Here is a 22,289-nt window from a genome sequence, read left to right on the forward strand (position 1 = left end):
GGGAGGTTAGCAGACCCTACTGAAGCACATGTCAAATCTCTTGGAGGCCAAGGCACCCTAGATGGATGGAGGATAATATTCTATTTATAGGGTTCTCTTGCCCAAAGGCCTCTGGGCATCTAAGAAAATCTAACTTAAACCTGGTTTGCTACCAAAAAATGTAATATGGCCAAATAAATCACAGAATCAGCAAAAGAAAAATCCCCATTAATCCCATCTTTCAGAAATAGAGTGATACCCTTCAAACTTCCTTGCTCTGGTGCAGTGGTTCCCTAACTTGTTCCGCCGCTTGTGTAGGGAAAGCCCTCGCCGCTTCCAGCAGCTCCCATTGGCCTGCAGCAGCGAACCGTGGCCACTGGGAGCCACGATCGGCCGAACCTGCGGACGCGGCAGGTAAACAAACCGGCCCGGCCCGCCAGGGGCTTTCCCTGCACAAGCAATGGAACAAGTTTGGGAACCACTGCTCTAGTGCAACAAGGAAGGGAGAAGAACCTGTAAGGTGCTCCAGCCTCACAGGAGTTATGGAGAGATGAGGAGAAAGTTGAGGGAAAGGCAGATAGAGGGGGGAGATTTGTCAAAATAGGGAAAAAACAGAGTGAGCAATTAGAAATTTGGATAAAATAATAGTAATTAAAGTGCAAATACCTTTGGGGGAAAATAGGGCAGGAGGAGAAAAGTAAGAAGATGAGATGGTGAGAGGAAAATGCCTGGAGAAAGGAGAGAAAAAAAGCCCTAAAGAAAAAAAGCTGAGACCTTTTTTTTAAAATTTGTGTAAACACACACTATGAAAAGGCTGCAGTGGAGTCTGCATAAGCGTGAAGGAGAAAAGAGAATGGAGAGGAGAGAATGAGAAAAGAAGGAAGAACAAAAAACAGGGCACTCCTAACTTTTCCCTGCTAATATGTCAATAACCATTTGCTGCAAAGAAGACAGATGTACACAAAGACAATGACAAAATGTATTGCTGAAATGTGTGTTAGTGAATATTACACTTTCACTGTATTATACTTGATGTAGGTAACATGATGCATTTATCTAAATTTTTAATCTAATTTTTAAATCTATCCATAATCCCAAAATAATTTGCAATTTATGCCACATACAGAAGGCTTTGGATCTTCTAGTTATGTACATAATCATGGACTACTGATACAGTTCTCCCATTTTTATTGAGAATTCCAAAGACCAAAAGAAAGAATAGGCAGAAAGGGACAGACAGAGGTGAATGGAGGGGTGTCTGGGGAAGGCTAAGAAATGGAAGACAGAGATAAAGAGCACTCCCTACAGAAAAACTAATTCAGGCAAATCACCTGATCTAAAAGGTAGGGAAATGGAATAAAAAAATCTTCCTGAAAATAAAAATAGCAAAAGCCCTCAAACAACGGAAGTGGGGCAGATGGGAGTATGCCATATTCAGATTTAAACTGGTTTTAGAATCAATCTTGGTCCATACTAAAAAGTTAGGTCAACCCAAGTTCATTGCTCAAGGGTGTAAGAAAATCCAGACCCTGGAGTGATGTAGGTAACTGAACTCACCCCGGTGCAGACAGCAGGAGGTTGATGGTAGAATTCTTCTTTCTTAGGGAGGGAGCTTACCTATGATGAGAGAGAACCCCTCCCATCTGAATAGGTAGCCTCTACAGTGAAGTGCTACAGAGGCACAGCTGCACCTTGAAGTGTTTCGAGCATAGACAAGCCCTTAGAACACTTATTTGTGGAAGTATATTTAAAGAACATTAGACAGCTCATTAAGTGTATTACATAACACTTCTGCAGCTGTTAGATTTTTCCGGTTTTTTTTATACAAGACAGTTTTTACATGAAAACAAGATTTTTGTTCTGAAGGTGAGAACAAAGATCCTGTTTTTATGCCACTGATCCCACAAGAACAAGTCAACAGAGACAAATATGATACATAAGCAGATCAGATTCTTTGGAAAATGTTTGGGGTTTTTTTTCCCCCCAAACTTTTCTGTGATCCATCAGCAGCTCTTTAATACCCGTTAGCCCAACAATAAAGATCTAACTTAGATGCATGTTTTTGAAGCATATCAACTGTAGGGTAAAGTTCAAGACAGTTTATATTTTCACTCATGTGCACTCTTTAAAAGCAAATATCTTCCTTTAGTTTCTCTGATCAGCATATTCTCTTGCTCCTTTCCAAATGTTACTGGACTAGCTCTCTTCACCCCTTATTCATACTCCTCTCTTCTCCTGCATGTGTCAATTTAGAAAACGGATTTTTAAAAATGCTTTATACAACTATCATCTTGTTCTTGCCCCTTCTTCCCATTTATTATCATTTTGCTGTGCTGAAAATCTATCTTGGTTATCAATAATTCATCTTCACACAGAAAACTCAAAAAAGAAAGAGCACATGTGGAGTGGGTTCAGAGATGAGCAGCAAAAATGGTGTAGACCTGGATTAAAAAAGAAACTAAAAAACAAAGGGACAGGTTACTGTAGAGAGGGGATAAATTAAGACAAGAAATGCTAGAGGTATATAAAGTATGAATAGTAAACAAAAAGAAAAACAGTCATTTCTATTCACCTGCTCTCATAATACAAGAATAAAGGGACAATCAATGAAGCTAAAAGGCAGTGTATTCAAAAATGAAAAAAATGCATACAATGTATAATTAATGTATGGAACTCACTGTTATCACTGGTTTCAACAAAGGGTTTTTCTGTATACGTACGAAGAGAAGTTCCATAGTTAGAATGGAAAGGTTGTTGGCTGGTTGTTTTTTTATTAAAAACTGTTATAAACATTATGCTTCAGGACATAATCCAACCTTTAATTGACCAATGGGTTGGGAATAAACTTCCTCTGAGGGCATGTTATTTCATAATTATCCACTAAGGGTTTCTTGTATCTTCCTTGGAGGCATCTTGCATTAGATACTGTCATAGACAAGATACTGACTAAATATTGTGTGTCTGATACAGTATGGCAATTCCTATGTGCTTAAGTTTAAATCTAGCTTCAAAACGTTAACTTTTACTAGTTGTTTTGATGGTGCTCACAGTAAAGGATTAGGACTGAGTTCTTTGCTCACTTTTTAAGTGTCATTGATTAATGTTAATTAACCGTGCAGTGATTTGTCTTGTTTCACTGAATTATTTGCTAACTCTTTAGTCATTGCCCCACAGTTTTGTACTGCTTATCTAAAAGCAGTGGTATGTGCTCTTCAAATAGCACCAGTTATTATAAAAGTTTTCAATGGATATACTTTAGTATTTTGTTAACTGTTGACTAAACCTTAAGGAATTTAATTGAAAAGATTTTGAACAAATGCCAGGCTCTCTCTCCACTTAATGAAACCTTTTAAAACATCAGTTAATCTAAAGCCTTGCACTTATAGCAAGAAGTTGCTAAATTAATGTACTGACACAAGGAATCAATCATTATAAATGGTGTTTAAACAATAGCTGGTACTCTGAGGAAGTAATAGGTCACTGGTATTTGAACAACATGATTTATTGTGTCATCTTGTTTGTTTTATAAAAGGTTAATGGCAGAAACCTCCTTTCAGTCGACTTTGATCGAACCACAAAGACAGAAAAGATCTATGATGACCACCGTAAATTTCTGCTGAGGATTGCTTACGACACATCAGGGCATCCAACTCTCTGGCTGCCAAGCAGCAAGCTGATGGCTGTCAATGTTACCTATTCATCTACAGGTCAAATTGGCAGTATTCAGCGAGGAACCACCAGTGAAAAAGTAGAGTATGATGGGCAGGGAAGGATTGTATCTAGAGTATTTGCAGATGGAAAAACTTGGAGTTACACCTATCTGGAAAAGGTAAAGAACACTAAAGTTTTAACAGATGCTTTGTTCTATCAACATTGCTTTTAGCACATTGAAAGCTATGCACAACATATCAGCGGTATGCAAAGAAAATACACAGCAGGACCAAATTTTATTTCTGGTTTTAAGTATCCATATGTGATTCACATGGGTACTGGGGTGATTAATGTTTCTGCAGTCTAGTCTTAGTTAACTTCTAGTAACTGATGTATTTGTAAATTATTTAGGCCATATAACAAACAAGCAGCATCTCTATCTACCTGCTTTCTTAATACATAAAATAATATACAGGAATTAATGAGATCTTGGTAACTTAAGTCACTGGTAAATGATTTATGTCCAACTTGTATGTTGTGTTTTGTGGCACAGAAAAGAGTTATTATTTCATTATAGTTAAAGCTGCCAGTTCATACTTTGTTCATGTCGTAGCACAGAATAAAAGCAATGATGGAGAACTCAGAAGTCTTCTGTATATATTAATATAATAGAAACATGAGTCTCTTTCCCAATACTGTCTCTGCATATCCCCATTGTGAGATCTTATGCCCTGCCATGTAACAGCAGAACCCATCTAGTACCCTTAGTTCTCGAGTGCTGTGACCAAGCAGCAATCACATACTACCTTTCCCCCTCCCCGCAGCCTGATTGCTTTGTTATAGATCTAGTAACTCGTGGCAAGGCATGCTGTTTCACAGGTAATATACTCAGAGAACAAAAGTTACTTTGATAAGTAACTTCTCTTTTTCTGTAGTTTGTAGTTTTCTATTAGATATGTTGCTATAAGGAACATATAATTTTAAAAGTGTATTGTTCAATATGAGCAAAAAATGAAGTTGCCATTCAAGGTATGAAGTTCATACTGAGGGATTTTGCTTTATCCATCTTTCAGGAAAATTCATATTGGATAGCTATTTTCAGCTAGCAGGAATACATGCTGGCCATGACCATAGTCCTATATAGATAAGAAAAAGGTTGTATTGGCTGCTTGATTTCAAAATCATGCATTGTTTACGTGACAAGACATATAAAATATTGCCAGTTTCTAAAACTAAAATCTTTAACGGGGCGGTATTAAAATCATATTCAAATACATGCCTTGTCTTCCCTGAACTATTGATAACACCTTCCGTTATTAATAGGCAACTATTTTTAAAATCATCTTCTTGTTATCATTTATGTTGCTTGTTTGCATTTTGCATATGGAATAATCTTTTGAAGAGTGGGTGAAAGCTGTCAACAGTGGATGAACCTGGCATGACTGGTTGGTTTCACTCTACAGCTACTTCAGAAGGTCGTGCTGGAATCAAGGCGAACCCATGGTCTGTCCGTATCTCCACTCCAACAAGCTGACCCCCTTACTCCCTACAGAGTACCCCAAGTAGCAGCAGCATCTATGCCTGCTGATGTTCACGGCCTCTGCATGAAACTGATTAAGTCATTTCATTCTGCTGCTACAAAGCTGAGACCAGCTGCAACAGTCGAGGGAAGATCAAAATAGGAGAAACTTTTTTTTTTTGGTTAAGTTATGAGGCTGGAAAGCTCTCCACCTCCTCTCCAGCATCCATGAGACATAGGGGAAAGCTCTATCTGTAGCCAGGCAGGAGGAGAGGAATGCTCCCATACACAGCGGAGTCCATCAAGTGGGGAAAGCCCACATGGATAAAAACATCCACTGGCCAAGCCTTTTAGAAAAGAAATTCTCTGAGCTGTAATGACAGTACTTTGTGGAAATCCCAGTTCCAAATTGTCAAGGATCCTTCCCCACTCTGAACTCTAGGGTACAGATGTGGGGACCTGCATGAAAGACCCCCTAAGCTTATTCTTACCAGCTTAGGTTAAAAACTTTCCCAAGGTACAAACTTTGCCTTGTCCTTGAACAGTATGCTGCCACCACCAAGTGTTTTAAACAAAGAACAGGGAAAGAGACCACTTGGAGACGTCTTCCCCCAAAATATCCCCCCAAGCCCTACGCCCCCTTTCCTGGGGAAGGCTTGATAAAAGTCCTTACCAATTTGTACAGGTGAACACAGACTCAAACCGTTGGATCTTAAGAACAATGAAAAATCAATCAGGTTCTTAAAAGAAGAATTTTAATTAAAGAAAAGGTAAAAGAATCACCTCTGTAAAATCAGGATAGTAAATACCTTACAGGGTAATCAGAATCAAAACATAGAGAATCCCTCTAAGCAAAATTTTTTGCTTTAAATTTTTTGATTTAACTGGGAATTGGTCCTGCTTCGAGCAGGGGGTTGGACTAGATGACCTTCTGGGGTCCCTTACAACCCTTATATTCTATGATTCTATGAAAATCTTAAGTTACAAAAAGACTCAAAAACAGGAATATACATTCCCTCCAGCACAGCTTATTTTACCAGACATTAAACAAAAGAAAATCTAACGCATTTTCTAGCTAGATTACTTACTAACTTAACAGGAGTTGTAAGGCTGCATTCCTGATCTGTTCCCAGCAAAAGCATCACACAGACAGACCAAACCCTTTGTTCCCCCCCTCCAGATTTGAAAGACTCTTGTCCCCTCATTGGCCATTTTGGGTCAGGTGCCAGCAGGGTTACCTTAGCCTCTTAACCCTTTACACATGAAAGGGTTTTGCCTCTGGCCAGGAGGGATTTTATAGCACTGTATATAGAAAGGTGGTTACCTTTACATTTATATTTATGACACAAACTGTGGCTGATGGTATGGATTTTCTCACCAGAGCAACTGATACTACTGGTTGGAAGGAAACTGGAATCACAGATGCTCTCAGAATCTACTGTTCCAACTCTGCTCTGGGACAGAGCCTTTCTTTCAATATTGCTTTGCCTACTAACTTAAGTTCTGTCTAGTAAATAATTCTGTGTTGTTATTATGTGGCATCTCTCTAGGTGTAATGCAACTGTTATTATTTAGATCTATAAATGTACCTTTCATTGTATAAATACAGAAGTTAAGGTTCCTACCTGAGAAGCTAATATTCTAATTATTTTTTCACTGAAACCATTATTCAGCAAATATTGTTCACCAACAGTCGTGGACATGATTTAATCAAGGCCAATGATTCACAATATCCAGGCATCAGAAAAATGGCATTGACTGACAGAATAATTCTTGTGTAGCTGGTCTGGTGTAAATAATCTAACAATTACTATGCCCGTGTAATAAATACATATGGAACAAGAACAATAGGGATCTTCAGGCTGGTAAAATTCTTCTGCATTATCACTAATTATGGGGGAGAAATTGCATCTCCCATATGTTGTTCCCTTCGTGAGTTATTGGCCTGAAGACAGTTTTTCTTCTGCCCGTATTAAACATGCCTTATCCAAATCCATTGACAATCTGCTGTTTGGCTGTGAGTACTTGATAAAAGAATGACATAGTCATAACGAGTAGCACATTATGAATCTGGAGCCACTAATTACAGAACCGCTTACAATTAAGCATCCAAGTAAATTAGGCAGGGAAATGTTTAACACGTAAGGTCACAGCTAACGTAATTAAAAAATATTATAATTTTCTCAAGTGGAATGTCACATTTTTGTTGTCAAGAAGTTGTGTGTTAATTCACCATTTGTCACATGGTTAAAATCTGTTCTTGCTTTTCAGTCAATGGTCCTCCTGCTTCATAGCCAACGGCAGTACATCTTTGAATATGATCTGTTGGATCGGCTTTCTGCCATCACCATGCCCAGCGTTGCTCGTCATACCATGCAAACCATTCGTTCCATTGGCTATTACCGGAACATATACAACCCCCCTGAAAGCAATGCCTCCGTTATCATGGACTACAATGAAGAAGGACAGCTCCTTCAAACAGCTTTCTTGGGTACAAGCCGAAGAGTCTTGTTCAAATATAGAAGGCAGACCAAGCTCTCAGAAATTTTGTATGATAGTACAAGAGTCAGTTTTACTTATGATGAGACAGCCGGTGTTCTGAAAACAGTAAACCTCCAGAGTGATGGTTTTATCTGCACCATTAGATACAGGCAAATCGGCCCATTGATTGACAGGCAGATTTTCCGCTTTAGTGAAGACGGAATGGTAAATGCTCGATTTGACTACAGCTATGACAATAGCTTCAGAGTGACTAGCATGCAAGGTGTCATCAATGAAACCCCATTGCCCATTGATCTCTACCAGTTTGATGATATCTCTGGTAAAGTTGAGCAGTTTGGAAAATTTGGAGTTATATATTATGATATTAACCAGATAATTTCCACAGCTGTAATGACTTACACAAAACACTTTGATGCTCATGGCCGCATCAAAGAAATTCAGTATGAAATCTTTCGGTCGCTAATGTACTGGATTACAATTCAGTACGATAACATGGGGCGAGTGACTAAAAGAGAAATTAAAATTGGGCCATTTGCCAACACCACCAAATATGCTTATGAATACGATGTTGATGGTCAGCTCCAGACAGTTTATCTAAATGAAAAAATCATGTGGCGATACAACTATGATTTAAATGGCAACCTCCATTTGCTCAACCCCAGTAACAGTGCCCGTTTAACACCACTGCGCTATGACCTGCGAGACAGAATCACGCGACTAGGCGATGTTCAGTACCGATTAGATGAAGATGGATTCCTGCGTCAGAGGGGTACTGAGATCTTTGAATACAGCTCAAAGGGCCTTCTCACTAGAGTTTACAGCAAAGGCAGTGGGTGGACAGTAATATACCGTTATGATGGACTAGGGCGACGGGTTTCCAGTAAAACTAGCCTCGGACAGCACCTCCAGTTTTTTTACGCAGACCTTACTTATCCAACGAGGATAACTCATGTATATAACCATTCAAGCTCTGAGATCACTTCTCTTTACTATGACCTGCAAGGGCACCTTTTTGCCATGGAGATTAGCAGTGGGGATGAGTTTTACATTGCCTCAGACAACACTGGGACACCACTGGCTGTCTTTAGTAGCAACGGTCTGATGCTTAAACAAATTCAGTACACTGCTTATGGCGAGATCTATTTTGACTCCAACCTTGACTTTCAGTTGGTAATAGGATTCCATGGAGGCTTGTATGACCCACTGACCAAACTAGTCCATTTTGGAGAAAGAGATTATGACATATTGGCAGGCCGCTGGACTACACCTGACATTGAAATCTGGAAAAGAATTGGGAAGGATCCAGCTCCTTTTAACCTCTACATGTTTAGAAATAACAATCCAGCCAGTAAAATACATGATGTGAAGGATTATATCACAGGTACATTGGAATTGTTTAAACTATAGTAATATTTCCTACCTACTCAAAAATCTAATCTGTTATAATGTACTTATCACCCTGAAATCTGAACATGTGTGTTGTGCACTAAGTATGGTGTCAGCTGAACTGAATATGGGAAAATGTCAGAAAAACTAATTTAATTGTTCACAACATTTGCTAGACAAATAGGTTAGATGATGCATGCTTCAGTTTGTTTCCACTTATGTAAAGAAAAATGACCTACCACTGTGCATCAACAGAAGTTCCTGAAAAATACAGAGTTATATGAATACATGTCATGTGTTTCAATATTAGAACTAAGTAAGGTTATCTGTGCCTTTTTTTATTTAGGTTGAGTAAGACTAAAGGAGGCTCATCTGCACTTAGTAAGGAGGTGTGAGTGTTCCTCCAAAAAGGAAATAGGGAAACAAGTGGTTTTCCATCATTTTGACAAACATTTGCCCACTGGTTAGTTAATAGGTGTTGACAGGCTGTCAAAGGTAGGGCTGCCCACAGTCCCTTGAATCTATCATCTTCTAGCAATATGTACTGTAGGGAATGCCATTGCACTAATTTTCATTGTGACATTTAGAGAAATGCAATTGCCACAAAAGTATTACTAGAAAAATGAAAACTAAATTTCAACTAACATCTTTGATCTACAGTAGAACCTCAGAGTTCTGAACACCAGAGTTACGAACTGACCAGTCAACTACACACCTCATTTGAAACCAGAGTACGCAATCAGGCAGCAACAGAGACCCAAAAAAAAACAAAAGCAAACAGAGTACAATATTGTGTTAAACATAAACTACTAAAAAAAAAAAAAGTAAAGCAGCATTTTTCTTCTGCATAGTAAAGTTTCAAAGCTGTATTAAGTCAATGTTGAGTTGTAAACTTTTGAAAGAACAACCATAACATTTTGTTCAGAGTTACGAACATTTCAGAGTTATGAACAACCTCCATTCCTGTAAATCTGAGGTTCTACTGTATAGAATAATATGGACCCACCATAGATATAAAGCTGGAGCTTCTATAAGTAGTTTAGGTGACTTTATGCCAGATGGCAGCTTTGCATCCACAGCTTGCTGGGGTTTATTATGTACCTGGGAACACTTTAAATAATAATTTTGAAGTAAAGATTTTCAAGACCTTTTCTGACATTCTAAAAGATTCTATTCCCTCCCCCAGTTTTTGCGGGGTTTTCATTGGAAACTGCTGGCTTTTAATACCCACAGTTCTCCCATCTTCGTTTAATGTAGTATGTATGAAAAGATGTTGGCCAGACAGAAATCCACAGAGCAGGCTCAGCTCAGGCATGAGCAGAGCAAGCTGCCCCTACTCTGCCTAATCAACAGTTCTCCATCCTAACCTGGCTGCTAGCTTTCTATTAAAGAACAACAACAATCCATTGTTAGTGTGCCCAATGTAATATTTTTTTAACTAGAAACTAATTATAGTGACTTTACCAGATAGGACTCTGGGGAACTGCTGAGTTAAGGAGGTTCCATTTTACAGCGCTGCTATCGGAGTACTGTAGAAGCCACACTTCAAGAGCAACAAATAGACAATTAAGACTAGCACCACTAGAAAAATTCTGCAACCAAAATGTTTTTCCTACTGTAGTTGCTAATTGCTGCTCTGAAATAGGAACTGTTGCAGAGAGTAGATTTCAACAGTTACTGATGGATGTGAGGAATTTTCCTTTTTATTTTTTCCCATTCGCCCAACTGAATCTAAGATAGGGTGATTCGGATTCTGATCTCTCTTTTACAGCAACAAAATTGCTTACTAAGTTCCTTATATGGAAGGCAATTGAGATCCCAGATGTTACTGAGGAGAAAATAGGATTACCCGGGCATAACTGAGAACAGAATGTGACCTGCAGTACTTTTATTACTGGTGATTGTTTACGGAGATGGAAAGAATTCAGCTTGACTGTGAAATGCCAGTGGAGTTTGCAGGACAGCATTAGAAAAACATCTTTTCCTTATGCTTCTGTATTTATTCTGGAGATCACTGAGATACACACATGAGAGCCTATAATGCTTTAAAAATAGCCATCTTTAAGATTAGAATAGTACTTTAACTTGGAAGTTCTCTAAATATGCCATCTGGGTTATACTTGTACATAGGCTAGTTCCAGTAGAGTTGTAGTATAAAATCTTCATGCTGTACAGACTATAGACACCAGTACCACAGAAAGAATGTTAAATAATTCTGGAGCATTATAGAATGTAACTATTGTGGCTTTGACAAGAATTACTTTTAGGTTAAAACAGGTAAAGATTACATTTCAAAATATAGAAAATTCTGGGGGTTTTTTCTTGTATATTTTTCTTCCAGATGTTAACAGCTGGCTGGTGACATTTGGCTTCCATCTGCACAATGCCATACCTGGTTTCCCTGTTCCCAAATTTGATTTAACAGAGCCTTCATATGAACTTTTGAAGAGTCAGCAATGGGACGATATACCGGTAAGAAACAAATGAAAAAACACCAAAGATGGAGATAGGGTTGAATAGAGGGAACTATTCTAATTGAGCTATATATTCCTCAGGGTGCTGCTTGCCAGTTTTTTATTTAAACAATGTATTGCAAATTTCTGTGCCTTAAATATTTTTCCAAAGGATTTAGTAAATTACAGATGCTAATTCTACACCGGTTTTTGTGCTTTTGCTAAATTAAGTATGATTTTAAACAAGATCCAGTTTGTTTTTGATAACATAGATAAGAATGTACAGAGAAATAATAAATAATTATAGTACTTTGAAACCCTTTTTAGACTTGTAGGTTTCCCAGTGGAAACTCTAGAGACTGGATTTATACCAACACCCTGCCTGAAGGCAGAAAGTGAACACGGTAATAAAAAATAGACTGTGAAATAAACAGAAGAATAGGTGATATAAATTATGCATACCGGGCACCAGTACAATTTTACTTCTCTTTAATATTAACCATGTTTTATATGTAAAGATAAAATATTAAAAATGAAATTACCTCAGGTAAAACCCATTACATTACATAGAATCAAAACTCCAGGTGCTTATGAAATTCCATGGGGGAAAAAAGTAACTACTGCAGACCAGAAAACCTGTAGCAGTTTTAAATGACAAAAGAAAAGAAATAGAATGTAAAATTGAAAAGCCAAATCTGCCATTTAGTAAAATGGCATTTATAAATCTAGTCCTTCAGAGAACAAAAAGCTACACACAATAAAATCACAAAATTTGCAATTAGACAGACTAAGAAGAGATAAAAAATGGACAATCCCAGAATAATGATTCCAAAAAAAGCATCTCTCATTTACAGGAATGATTATGTAGAATTTTAAGTAGTGGTCAGAAATTTATTATCATGCTTGTTGTTGTTAATGAATCTGTGTATAGTCCCATAATTCTGCACAGTGCTTTACAAGATTGTAAACACTTCAGGATCATGTCTTTTTTTTTAATCTAATTGAGACAAACATAGATTATGAAAAGGGGTAGGAAAAGGATATACCTCAAAATTAATTACGTTGTATGGGAAGTGAATAATAAATCTGGTATTTTAAAGGAGACTCAGAAACAAAGGAAACAACAAGGAAAAAGGGTGGTGAGAACACACAGAGCAAGGTGGGGAGTGATGGGGGATCTAGGCTGGGGCAGTTCTTCAGAATCTTTGAAATGAGAACAGAGGGTGGAAGTGAGGGCAGTTGGAGTGCAGGAAGTGAAGGTGCTGGGAATAGACAGCCTACTCAAGGAGCTCGGAGATAAATGGAAGGAGGGAGCTGTGTTTGAGTGAGGATTTCTTCAGGATAGAGATGATCTGTGCAAAAGGGAAGGTGCCACAGGGGAAAGGTGAAACAGAGAAGGAATGAGAAAGAAAGCAAGAGAGATTAGGGATGTAGGAGGACGTGGGATCAAGTTGACAAGTTAGAGGAGTTTGAGTTGGGTCTTCATTTGGGATGGCAGAGAAGAACACAGCGCTAAAAGAGCATAAAATAGAACGTAAAGAAAGGACAGTGGAGCTAGTGGGATGGAGCGCGTCTATCAATTTGACCTTTGAAGAAGTTATTACAGTCTTGGGCAGAGAGAGAAGAGGAATAAGTGGTGAAGAGCTATCAGGGATTATTTATTTAATTTAGTTTTCAAGTAATAAGGACACCTAGCTAAGGCTCTAGGCACCCTAACATCATTAATAACACCCTCAATAAAATTCCAGAATAAGTAAAAATTAAAAAGAAAAAAGATTAGAGGTGTGAGAGTGGAGAGCAGATACAGGAAAGGGCAGGAACAGCAGAGCTGAGGGAAGAGAGAACACACTTAGGGTGGAAGGAGTTTGCCTGGTCACAGGACTTCCTCCAAACAAAGGTGCTCAGTACAGTGAGATAATGAACCAAAACTGAATCTGGAGGAGGGGCAGCGGACAAAGGTGAGAGGTTCAAAAGTGCTCATGTTGGAAGAGGAAGTAGCACCGTTTTCATTATTCAGTAAGAAGACAGAACTAATCAGAAGGCATGAACAGACATGAATACAGCATATATACATTTTGGCTCCGGGTAAGCAGCTCTCACCGCTAGTGGTTAACTAACATGAGAGCCACAGACAGCCTGTGCTCCCCTTGTGCTGCCAGTGTAGTCACCTTCCTTCTCCCCCAGTAGAGCTGTAGGCCTAAGCTCTGTCTCTGCTCTGCACTGTGCAAATTAGAAAGAAGGTAGCGAAGCAATTTATATTTTCACTTTTTAGAGTCAAGGGAATGTTGCTTCACCTGTTCCTTCCCACCCCTGATAGGATGTAAAGACTTGGGAATGTGTATGGGAGGGGGATGGAGTTATCCACCCTGGCAACTAGAGAGAGCTGAGGGTTGGGGAAAGGTGCTTAAAAATAATCTTTGCCCCTTGGAAGCTGCTAGAGCACCTGGCTGCTATTTGTGTCATCATGTAGTCTGACTGGGTAGGATGTGGTGGGCATTTCTAACTGAGTTGCTTTTGTGTCATTTTGAATTGAGCACTACCAGCTGAAAGCCATATTTTTCAGCAGTTTTCCCCTGAGCCTCACCAGTCATTGCCCAGCATAGGCGGGGTTGGATTTTTTTGAGCACGTGAAACCCCACGTTGTCACGTCTGAGCAGGCAGGGACTGGCAAGACAGTAATCGTACATTGTGCCTTAGCATCCCCTCTCCCCATTTGTGGAGGTGGGAGGAGAAGGATACTGTATGCATCCAATGAAGTGAGCTGTAGCTCACGAAAGCTTATGCTCAAATAAATTGGTTAGTCTCTAAGGTGCCACAAGTACTCCTTTTCTTTTTGCGAATACAGACTAACACAGCTGTTACTCTGAAACCAATTTTGGAAAAGTTCCTGATCCCACCTTCTCACACCCCACCAGCTGTAGGAAGCTGTGGGACATCTTCTGGCCATGGAATGGCATAGTTGTAGACCTGCTACTGCCCGAGAGTTCCCTCTCAGCTATAGTAGAGGGCAGGTCTTAGATTTGTTTTGGGAGCAGGCTCCTAGAGGTCCCTAAAAACTCTTTGTTTAGAATAATAATCCTAGCAGGCAATTATTGCCCTTTGCATTTTACAAACGGGAGGGGCATCATTATTACGATGACAGGTGTAAGCCTACTAGCAAATATAAATTGATGACGGTGTCTCACTCTATGCGCTGTGCTTTTCCCTCTCATCATTTTCACCATGTGGGATACCTGACGAGAGATGGGCGGGACAGGAACCCACTGTCTGGAACAAGCAATTCTCCCACCTCATGCCAAAAATAAAGATTTTTATCTGCATCGAAAGGGGTGTTCTAGCAGTCTGAGTACAGAACTAGGAGCCAGGCCATAGACGTTAATCCCAATTCCCTTCTGTGGCGCTGAGCCCATTAGCTAAACTTTTTGCCTCCATTCCTCATCAGAAAAATGGGGATAATACAACCTTATAGAGGTGTTCTCAGAATTAATGTGTTAGCATTTAGACAGGCCTTTCATATTTTAAGCATGTACTAACACACAGGCCCTTGCTGTATAACTCAGTGAGTAGCCGTTGAAGTTAAAGGATTTTTTGTGTGTATGTTCTCAAGGAGACAAAATGAGAAAAACACTGATTATCAAACAAACTAGCCTTTGTGACTCAGCGGAACAACCAATATGTAGATTCAATTAACTCCTTGGCACTGTCAGTTCTGGCATATCCCATTGTCAGCTATGGGCAGTATGCCAAGAAAGCCTATTTGGCATGTAAGGGCTACAGATGGTTTTTAAAACTTCTGTCTCTTCTTATTTCCAGCCAATTTCTGGAGTGCAACAACAAGTGGCAAGGCAAGCGAAGGCTTTCCTGTCCCTGGGAAAGATGGCAGAAGTTCAAATCAGTAGACCCAAATCCAGCGGAGAGAAGTCGTGGCTGTGGTTTGCGACAGTGAAGTCTTTGATTGGGAAAGGGGTTATGCTCGCTGTCAATCAAGGGAAAGTGCTGACTAATGTGCTCAACATTGCAAATGAGGACTGCATAAAAGTGGCAGCTGTTCTGAACAATGCCTACTACCTGGAGAACTTGCATTTCACCATTGAGGGGAAGGACACTCACTATTTCATCAAGACCACCTCCCCGGAGAGCGATCTCGGCACCTTGAGGCTGACGAGTGGGCGCAAAGCCCTGGAAAATGGCATCAACGTGACCGTTTCCCAGTCCACCACAGTGGTGAATGGCAGGACTCGTAGGTTTGCTGATGTCGAAATGCAGTATGGTGCATTAGCTCTTCACGTCCGCTACGGCATGACACTCGATGAGGAGAAGGCACGAATATTGGAGCAGGCTAGGCAAAGAGCTCTGTCCAATGCCTGGGCTAGAGAACAACAAAGAGTAAGAGATGGAGAGGAAGGTGCCAGGTTATGGACCGAAGGGGAAAAGAGGCAGCTGCTAAGTGCTGGAAAGGTACAAGGATATGATGGGTACTATGTACTCTCTGTGGAGCAATACCCTGAATTAGCAGACAGCGCTAACAATATACAGTTCCTGAGACAAAGTGAGATAGGAAAGAGGTAACACACTGGCTTAGCTGAGGCTGCCAAAGAGACTGACGGTGTATCAGTGTCTTCTGAAAGGGAGATGAAACTGTTTTGCTGGATTACTACTTGAGCCTAAACTTATACCTTTGCTCAGATTTTGCTGTAGCACAATCTGAATAGACTCTACAAAGAAAAAGAGAGCCTTCCAGAAGAATGATACTGCTAAAAACAAAACTTTTTTTTCTGAATGACCTTAAAGGTGATCTGCTTTAAAGAATATGTTTACATATGCATATCGCTGCACTCAAGTTGGACTGAAAGTATTAAAAAAAGGCCTAAAGATTTTGCAACAGGCTGTCTCTTCCTTTGAGCACTGTATTTAACTACAATACAGATCCATACAGTGTTTCCAAATATTACCGAATTGTTGACCTTTGCTTACAAGAAGTAATCTCTCTCTCTCTCTCTCTCTTTCTTTCTCTCTCTCTCTGCATAGGATGTGGTGTATAGCTCTGTTCATTTTAGAATGTGGGGCAGAAATTGTTTATAGACAACCCAACTGCTTTAAATTGTGCTGCTTTCTAAAAGGACATTGGCACAGTGACTTATGCTACCATGTGAATTTAATAATGGATTTTACAATGCTAACATGGTTTGCCTCGGGGGGGCAAAATGGCAGATACAGTCCTTGTCACAGATAAGCAAAGGAAACCCTGTTTTTTTTGTAAATTATGTGAGACAAGTTGTTTATGGATTTTTATATGAATTACAATTTACTGTACATCAAATATTAGTCTCAGAGGAGTTAATTTATGTAAAGTGTTTAAAAAAGTTTATACTTAAAAATAAAATGATAAAAACATGTGCTGTGTGTGATTTTTTTAAAAAAGAATTGCACCTTTGTTATGTTATAGCTGTACAGTATAAAGGGTTATATTGTAGAGATATAACAATGTATGACTAATGTCCAGAAGTGTTAATATTTTTGTATTAGGTTTAAAACTGTGCATCTTTCTATCACTTTGCTGATAGGATGGAGCATTCCCAAGTGGCTGGCTAATCAGACAACTCCCTTTCCTGTCGCCCAAGACAGTGCAGCTTCATCAGTCACTGCTAGAAGGCACAGTAACCAAATAAGGCTTGTTTATTATGATGGAAGACTTTAATAGGTTGGGTTTTCCTTGCCTTCTCCCAGCCCCAATGTAATAAATGGACATTTCTTCATAACAAGTGGGGTTTCTGTTGTTTGCTTTTTTTATGTGGGCTTAGAAGCTACGTTACGCAATGGAAAGAATAGTGTCTCGGGTGCTTGGCAAATGTACGTAGAAGATATGATGTAGTCTCATCCAGTTTATGTCAACTTTGTCTTCTGTATAATACAGCTGTTTTAAATGTATAATTTTAAGAATGAGGAAAGCTTGCAATGATTAGATGCTACAGAGTTTCTGTTTAGAAGGGTAAGCCATTCAGGAGGTTAGCGCCCTGGCCTTGGGCTTCCAAGCCAAACCCTGTTACTCTGAAAACTGAACAGGAACTGTGGGTGAGATGGGGATGAATATCCTAGTGCCTAGTCATATCAGAAAACCACCACACAATATGGCATGCTGTGCTCCCAATAAAGGTCCATTGAATTGGTTGCAGGACAGCATTGAGGTGTGCACAAGGATCCAGGTAGGAAACTTGCACAGCACCTACGATCTGTGTGCCATTTCTTTGCTCAAGCCATTCTCAGTTCTTTGAGCACCAAATTCAGCCACAAAAAAAGCATTTTTAAGACGAGACAAAATTGGGGGTTTTTATTTTCATTGAACTAAACGCAGTATTTCTATCTATCTATGATAATGTCAAAACATAGCAAGTGAATGTCTTAAATATGAACGGTTCATGTGGATGTAAGAAAAATAGTTTTCTAACTGCTTTGTATACTGAGATTCTATAGTAGTGCGTACTCTAAATTGCACAGCAGGATTGTTTGATAAACAGATTGGTTGGGAGAGATTCGAACTAGCTGCAGAACTAATTACACTTTTAATGAATTCTGCTCTTTTATTAGACTGAAAGCACAGATTAGTTAATATTTTTTACCCTTGAAGTTCTGAGGACCCCAAATTTAGAAACTATAGTACGTCAGCCCCCAAAGGTTTAGCATTTTACAGTTTTAATCTAAAATGTAAAGTGTTTGCAGTTCTGTTGGGTGGCTCTGTCACAGCACTCTACCTAGCATGCTGCAAGCGCTCTCTGTTGAAATAGGCTCATATTCTTAATTATATCCAGTGGTTCTGTTCTGTTTCAGTATGAAAAGCTTGTATAACATGTCAGAATTGAACTATATCTTCTACTTGACGTGTACTAGTTTCTTCTCTTTTGTTTGGGCACCAATAAATAACAAATTTATAGTATCTGTTGGTGATCATTCTAGATAAAGTCAAATCAAGCCAATTAGTGGCCTTGTTAGTAAGTATAATGAGCCTGTTTCTTGCTAAAAAGACTTGTGATCTGGATATGCTCCTGCAGGAAATAGTGACCTTGGGGAATATGTAAACAAAAGACCTTTTTTTACAGAAAAACTGTATAATTAAAAGAAGTAGCGTACAGCAAAGAAAATGAGATTCAACGTATTTTAGGCAAAGCCAGTCAAAATGCTTTCATGATATTTTGAGATGTAAATTTTGTCTGATTTGTATTGGTCTTTTAATTTGCCTTCTGAACTTTATATGTGTCCTGAATTTTCCACAAATTGATGACTATAGATTGCATTTAGGCTTTCCAATAAAAGCCAACCCAATGTGTGTGTGTGTTTATATTTGTTTTTTAAATGTGTGTCAGACATTACAAGAGTGTTATTGCTTTTCTGTTGATACCTGAGGATGCAATGTGATCCAGTTGTACTGATATTGATTGAGCTGCTAAACAGTAATACCTTTGTTCTCCCATCGAATGGCCCAGTCTGCTAGTTCAGCAAAGTGAATTGCTCAGTGGGATCTCACTAGTGGCCTACTTGAAAGAAACATTAAGTACACCTCACAAAGTCAACTGTTATATAGCTAAGAAAGCGGGGGAGGCGATTCACTCTCTCTGTTTGCTTAGGAACTGGTCCCTTTCCTGCCTTCCTGAACAGTTAAAATCAGACTTAATTAAAGCACTTGATTACAAATAATCAGTTTGGCAGTTTAGCTCCTCCCCCCCCCCGTCTCCCCCTCCACCCCCGAGATGACTCTGTCTACATTTAGATCCATGCTGTAGAAAGCGTTGATTTCAGCGTGTGTGTGTGTGTGTGTGTGTGTGTGTGAGTGAAGAGTATGCTTTGATTTTAGTTGGAACAGGCAGACTTCATCACACTTGCTATGAAGTGACAACCTCAACTTGATAACATGTTGATCCAGCACGAATCAGGTCACTCTGCTCGGCTAACTGTGGCCTATTTTTGATTTTATTACTGGTGCAGTGCTTTTATATTTTCACACTTAGTAGCTGAGAGAAAGATATTTACATTAGACAAGAAAAAACATGCTATTTACAACTGCAGTTCTTCAAAACCGCTCTTTCAGTGAGGCCCGAGTGTTGTAAAGAGAAAAAAAATACTGCACTGACCTATCTTGCTCAGAGACAGACTCGACTGTATTCCTAAGGCTTTTAGAAGGACAAAATGTTTGTGTTCAGTCTCTTTAATTGTTGAATTTAAATCCAGGTTAGGTACAAAGTTTTAATACTGATATTTATTTGAAACCCACATTCAGTGTCACTCTCCAGATCTTTTGGAGCAATTTTTAGTGAACTGATCCTTTTTTAAAATATTCCCTTTATTTACTCTCCCCCACCTCCACCAACACTTTCCCCTGCGCAATTGATAGGAGCCTCTTAATGACTAGCAAATCACGACTCCACAAATGGCTGGGGTTTGGCTCCATGTCTCATGAGGAAAAACAAGCTGAGATGAATATATAATCTTTTAGTAGTGGGCGATGCACAGGGGAGACCCTTCTTAGAGGCTGTTGGAAGGGTTCAGACTAAAACATAACTTTTAAAACAAGGCCAAGCACAAAGATTGTTGCATGCTGTAAAACACAGAGTCTAGGCTTATTTATTGAAAGCATTCCCCCAACTGAGTACCTCAGTTGGATGGGCTCATGTGGAAGCCAATGGTCCAAAGGACTGCACAGGTTGAATCAGGCATTTGCTCTCACACAAACTCTTCCTCCACCACACGTGTACACACACAGCAGAGGCTCCAACCTCTCACTCTGTAACAAGCCACTAAGGAAAGTGGGAGCAGAGACGGGAAGGGGTACCTTGCTGGGGGATACCTGGCAGTGAAATATCTCCAGGCCATTTCACACAGATCTACTGGAGTAGAGCATATAGAGTGATAAGTAAGCCTGTCACAATAACAGATAAAACCTTAGGCCACAGTATACAAGTGTGACTGACTAAATTAAGTGCCTAAAAATAGCAGGTGGGTTTTCAGAGTTGCTGATTATAGCCAGTTCCCAGTAGGTCCTGTAAATATGGATACCTAAAGTTAGGTAGCAAAAGTTTGAAAATAGTAGCCTTCATTTATCCAGAATTGCAGGCAGGCAGCATGATCACTGTGTGCTGGAAAACAAGTTCAGCTAGTACAGCCCCTTTCAGAGAGGAAGTGTCACAAAGGGTTGTTTCTTGTCTGCGTCTTCTGACAAGCAGATACAACACCGTATCGCGGATCTGAGATAGCGAGGATGATAGGGACTCTAAATCAGTGGCTCTCAACCCTTCCAGACTACTGTACCCTTTTCAGGAGTCTGATTTTTTCTTGGGTACCCCCAAGTTTCACCTCACTTAAAAACTCCTTGCTTACAAAATGAGACCTAAAAAGTGTCACAGCCACACTATTACTGAAAAATTACTTATGTTCTCATTTTTACCATAGAATTATAAAATAAATGGAATATAAATATCATAATAAAATTCACTGTGTAGTATACATGTGTGACGGGTAGGATCACAGAAACCCCGTTGGGGCTGCCAACTGATGTGCCAAGATTACTTCTGCCCCTGCTTTCCCTGTCAGCTTGGGACTCCAGCACTCTGTCTTGTTGAGCCAGACACACCAGTCTGCTTCAGCGCAGACCCAGCATCTGAACCACGTGCCCCAAAGCTGTAGACTTAACTGAAAGCAGCTTAAGAAATGTTCCTGTCTTTAACACTCAGATGCCCAACTCCCAATGGGGTCCAAACACCAAATAAATCTGTTTTACCCTCTATAAAGCTTATACAAGGTAAACTCATAAATTGTTCACCCTCCATAATACTGATAGAGAGGTATGCACAGCTGTTCCTCTCCACACACACACACACACACACACACACACACCCCAGGTATTAATACATACTCTGGGTTAATTAATAAGTAAAAAGTAGTTTTATTAAATACAGAAAGTAGGATTTAAGTGGTTCCAAGTAATAGCAGACAGAACAAAGTGAATTACCAAGCAAAATAAAACACAAGTCTAAGTCTAGTACAGTAATAAAACTGAAAACAGATAAAATCTCACCCTCAGAGATGTTTCAGTAAGTTTCTTTCATAGACCTGATGCCTTCCTAGTCTGGGCACAATCCTTTCCCCTGGTACAGCCTTTGTTCCAGCTTGGGTGGTAGCTAGAGGATTTCTCATGATGGCCGCCTCATTTGTTCTGTTCCACCCACTTATATATCTTTTGCATAAGGCGGGACTCCTTTGTCCCTCTGGGTTCCCACCCCTCCTTCTCAATGGAAAAGCACCAGGTTAAAGATGGATTCCAGTTCAGCTGACATGATCACATGTCACTGTAAGACTTCATTACCCACTTGCCAGCATACACCTATACAGGAAGACTTACAAGTGAAACAGCCATCTACAGTCAATTGTCCTGGTTCATGGGAGCCATTAAGAGTCCAAACCACCATTAATGGCCCACACTTTGCATAACTACAATGGGACCTCAGAGTTATATTTCATATTTCTAGTTTAAGATACAAGAGTGATACATTTATACAAATAGGATGACCACACTCAGTAGATTATAAGCTTTGTAATGATACCTTACAAGAGACCTTTTGAATGAAGCATAGTCCAGTGACATTATATTCACACTCATTATATGATTTTATAAAAATATGCGAGAGTGCAACGTCACAATATGAAATTGTAGTTTGTACTGACTCCACTAGTGCTTTTCATGTAGCCTGTTGTAAAACTAGACAAATATCTAGATGAGTTGATGTACCCCCTGGAAGACCTCTGCGCACCTG

At 39.5% G+C, this 22,289-nt stretch overlaps 1 protein-coding gene across 38 annotated transcripts in view; it reads left to right on the forward strand.

Moving 5' to 3' along the window:
• Positions 1 to 18,811, forward strand: part of TENM3 (teneurin transmembrane protein 3) — a 2,220,601-nt gene extending 2,201,790 nt beyond the window's left edge. For all 38 annotated transcript variants that reach the window (XM_075127819.1, XM_075127816.1, XM_075127814.1 and 35 more), the window contains 4 exons: positions 3,512 to 3,808; positions 7,421 to 9,032; positions 11,379 to 11,509; positions 15,304 to 18,811. In XM_075127819.1, coding sequence (XP_074983920.1) covers positions 3,512 to 3,808; positions 7,421 to 9,032; positions 11,379 to 11,509; positions 15,304 to 16,059 — 2,796 coding nt within the window. In that variant the 3' untranslated portion in view covers positions 16,060 to 18,811. The remainder of the gene's footprint in view (positions 1 to 3,511; positions 3,809 to 7,420; positions 9,033 to 11,378; positions 11,510 to 15,303) is intronic.
• The last annotated feature ends 3,478 nt before the right edge of the window (positions 18,812 to 22,289 follow it).

This window comes from Caretta caretta, chromosome 4 (genome assembly GCF_965140235.1).
Source record: "Caretta caretta isolate rCarCar2 chromosome 4, rCarCar1.hap1, whole genome shotgun sequence".
NCBI lineage: Eukaryota > Metazoa > Chordata > Testudines > Cheloniidae > Caretta > Caretta caretta.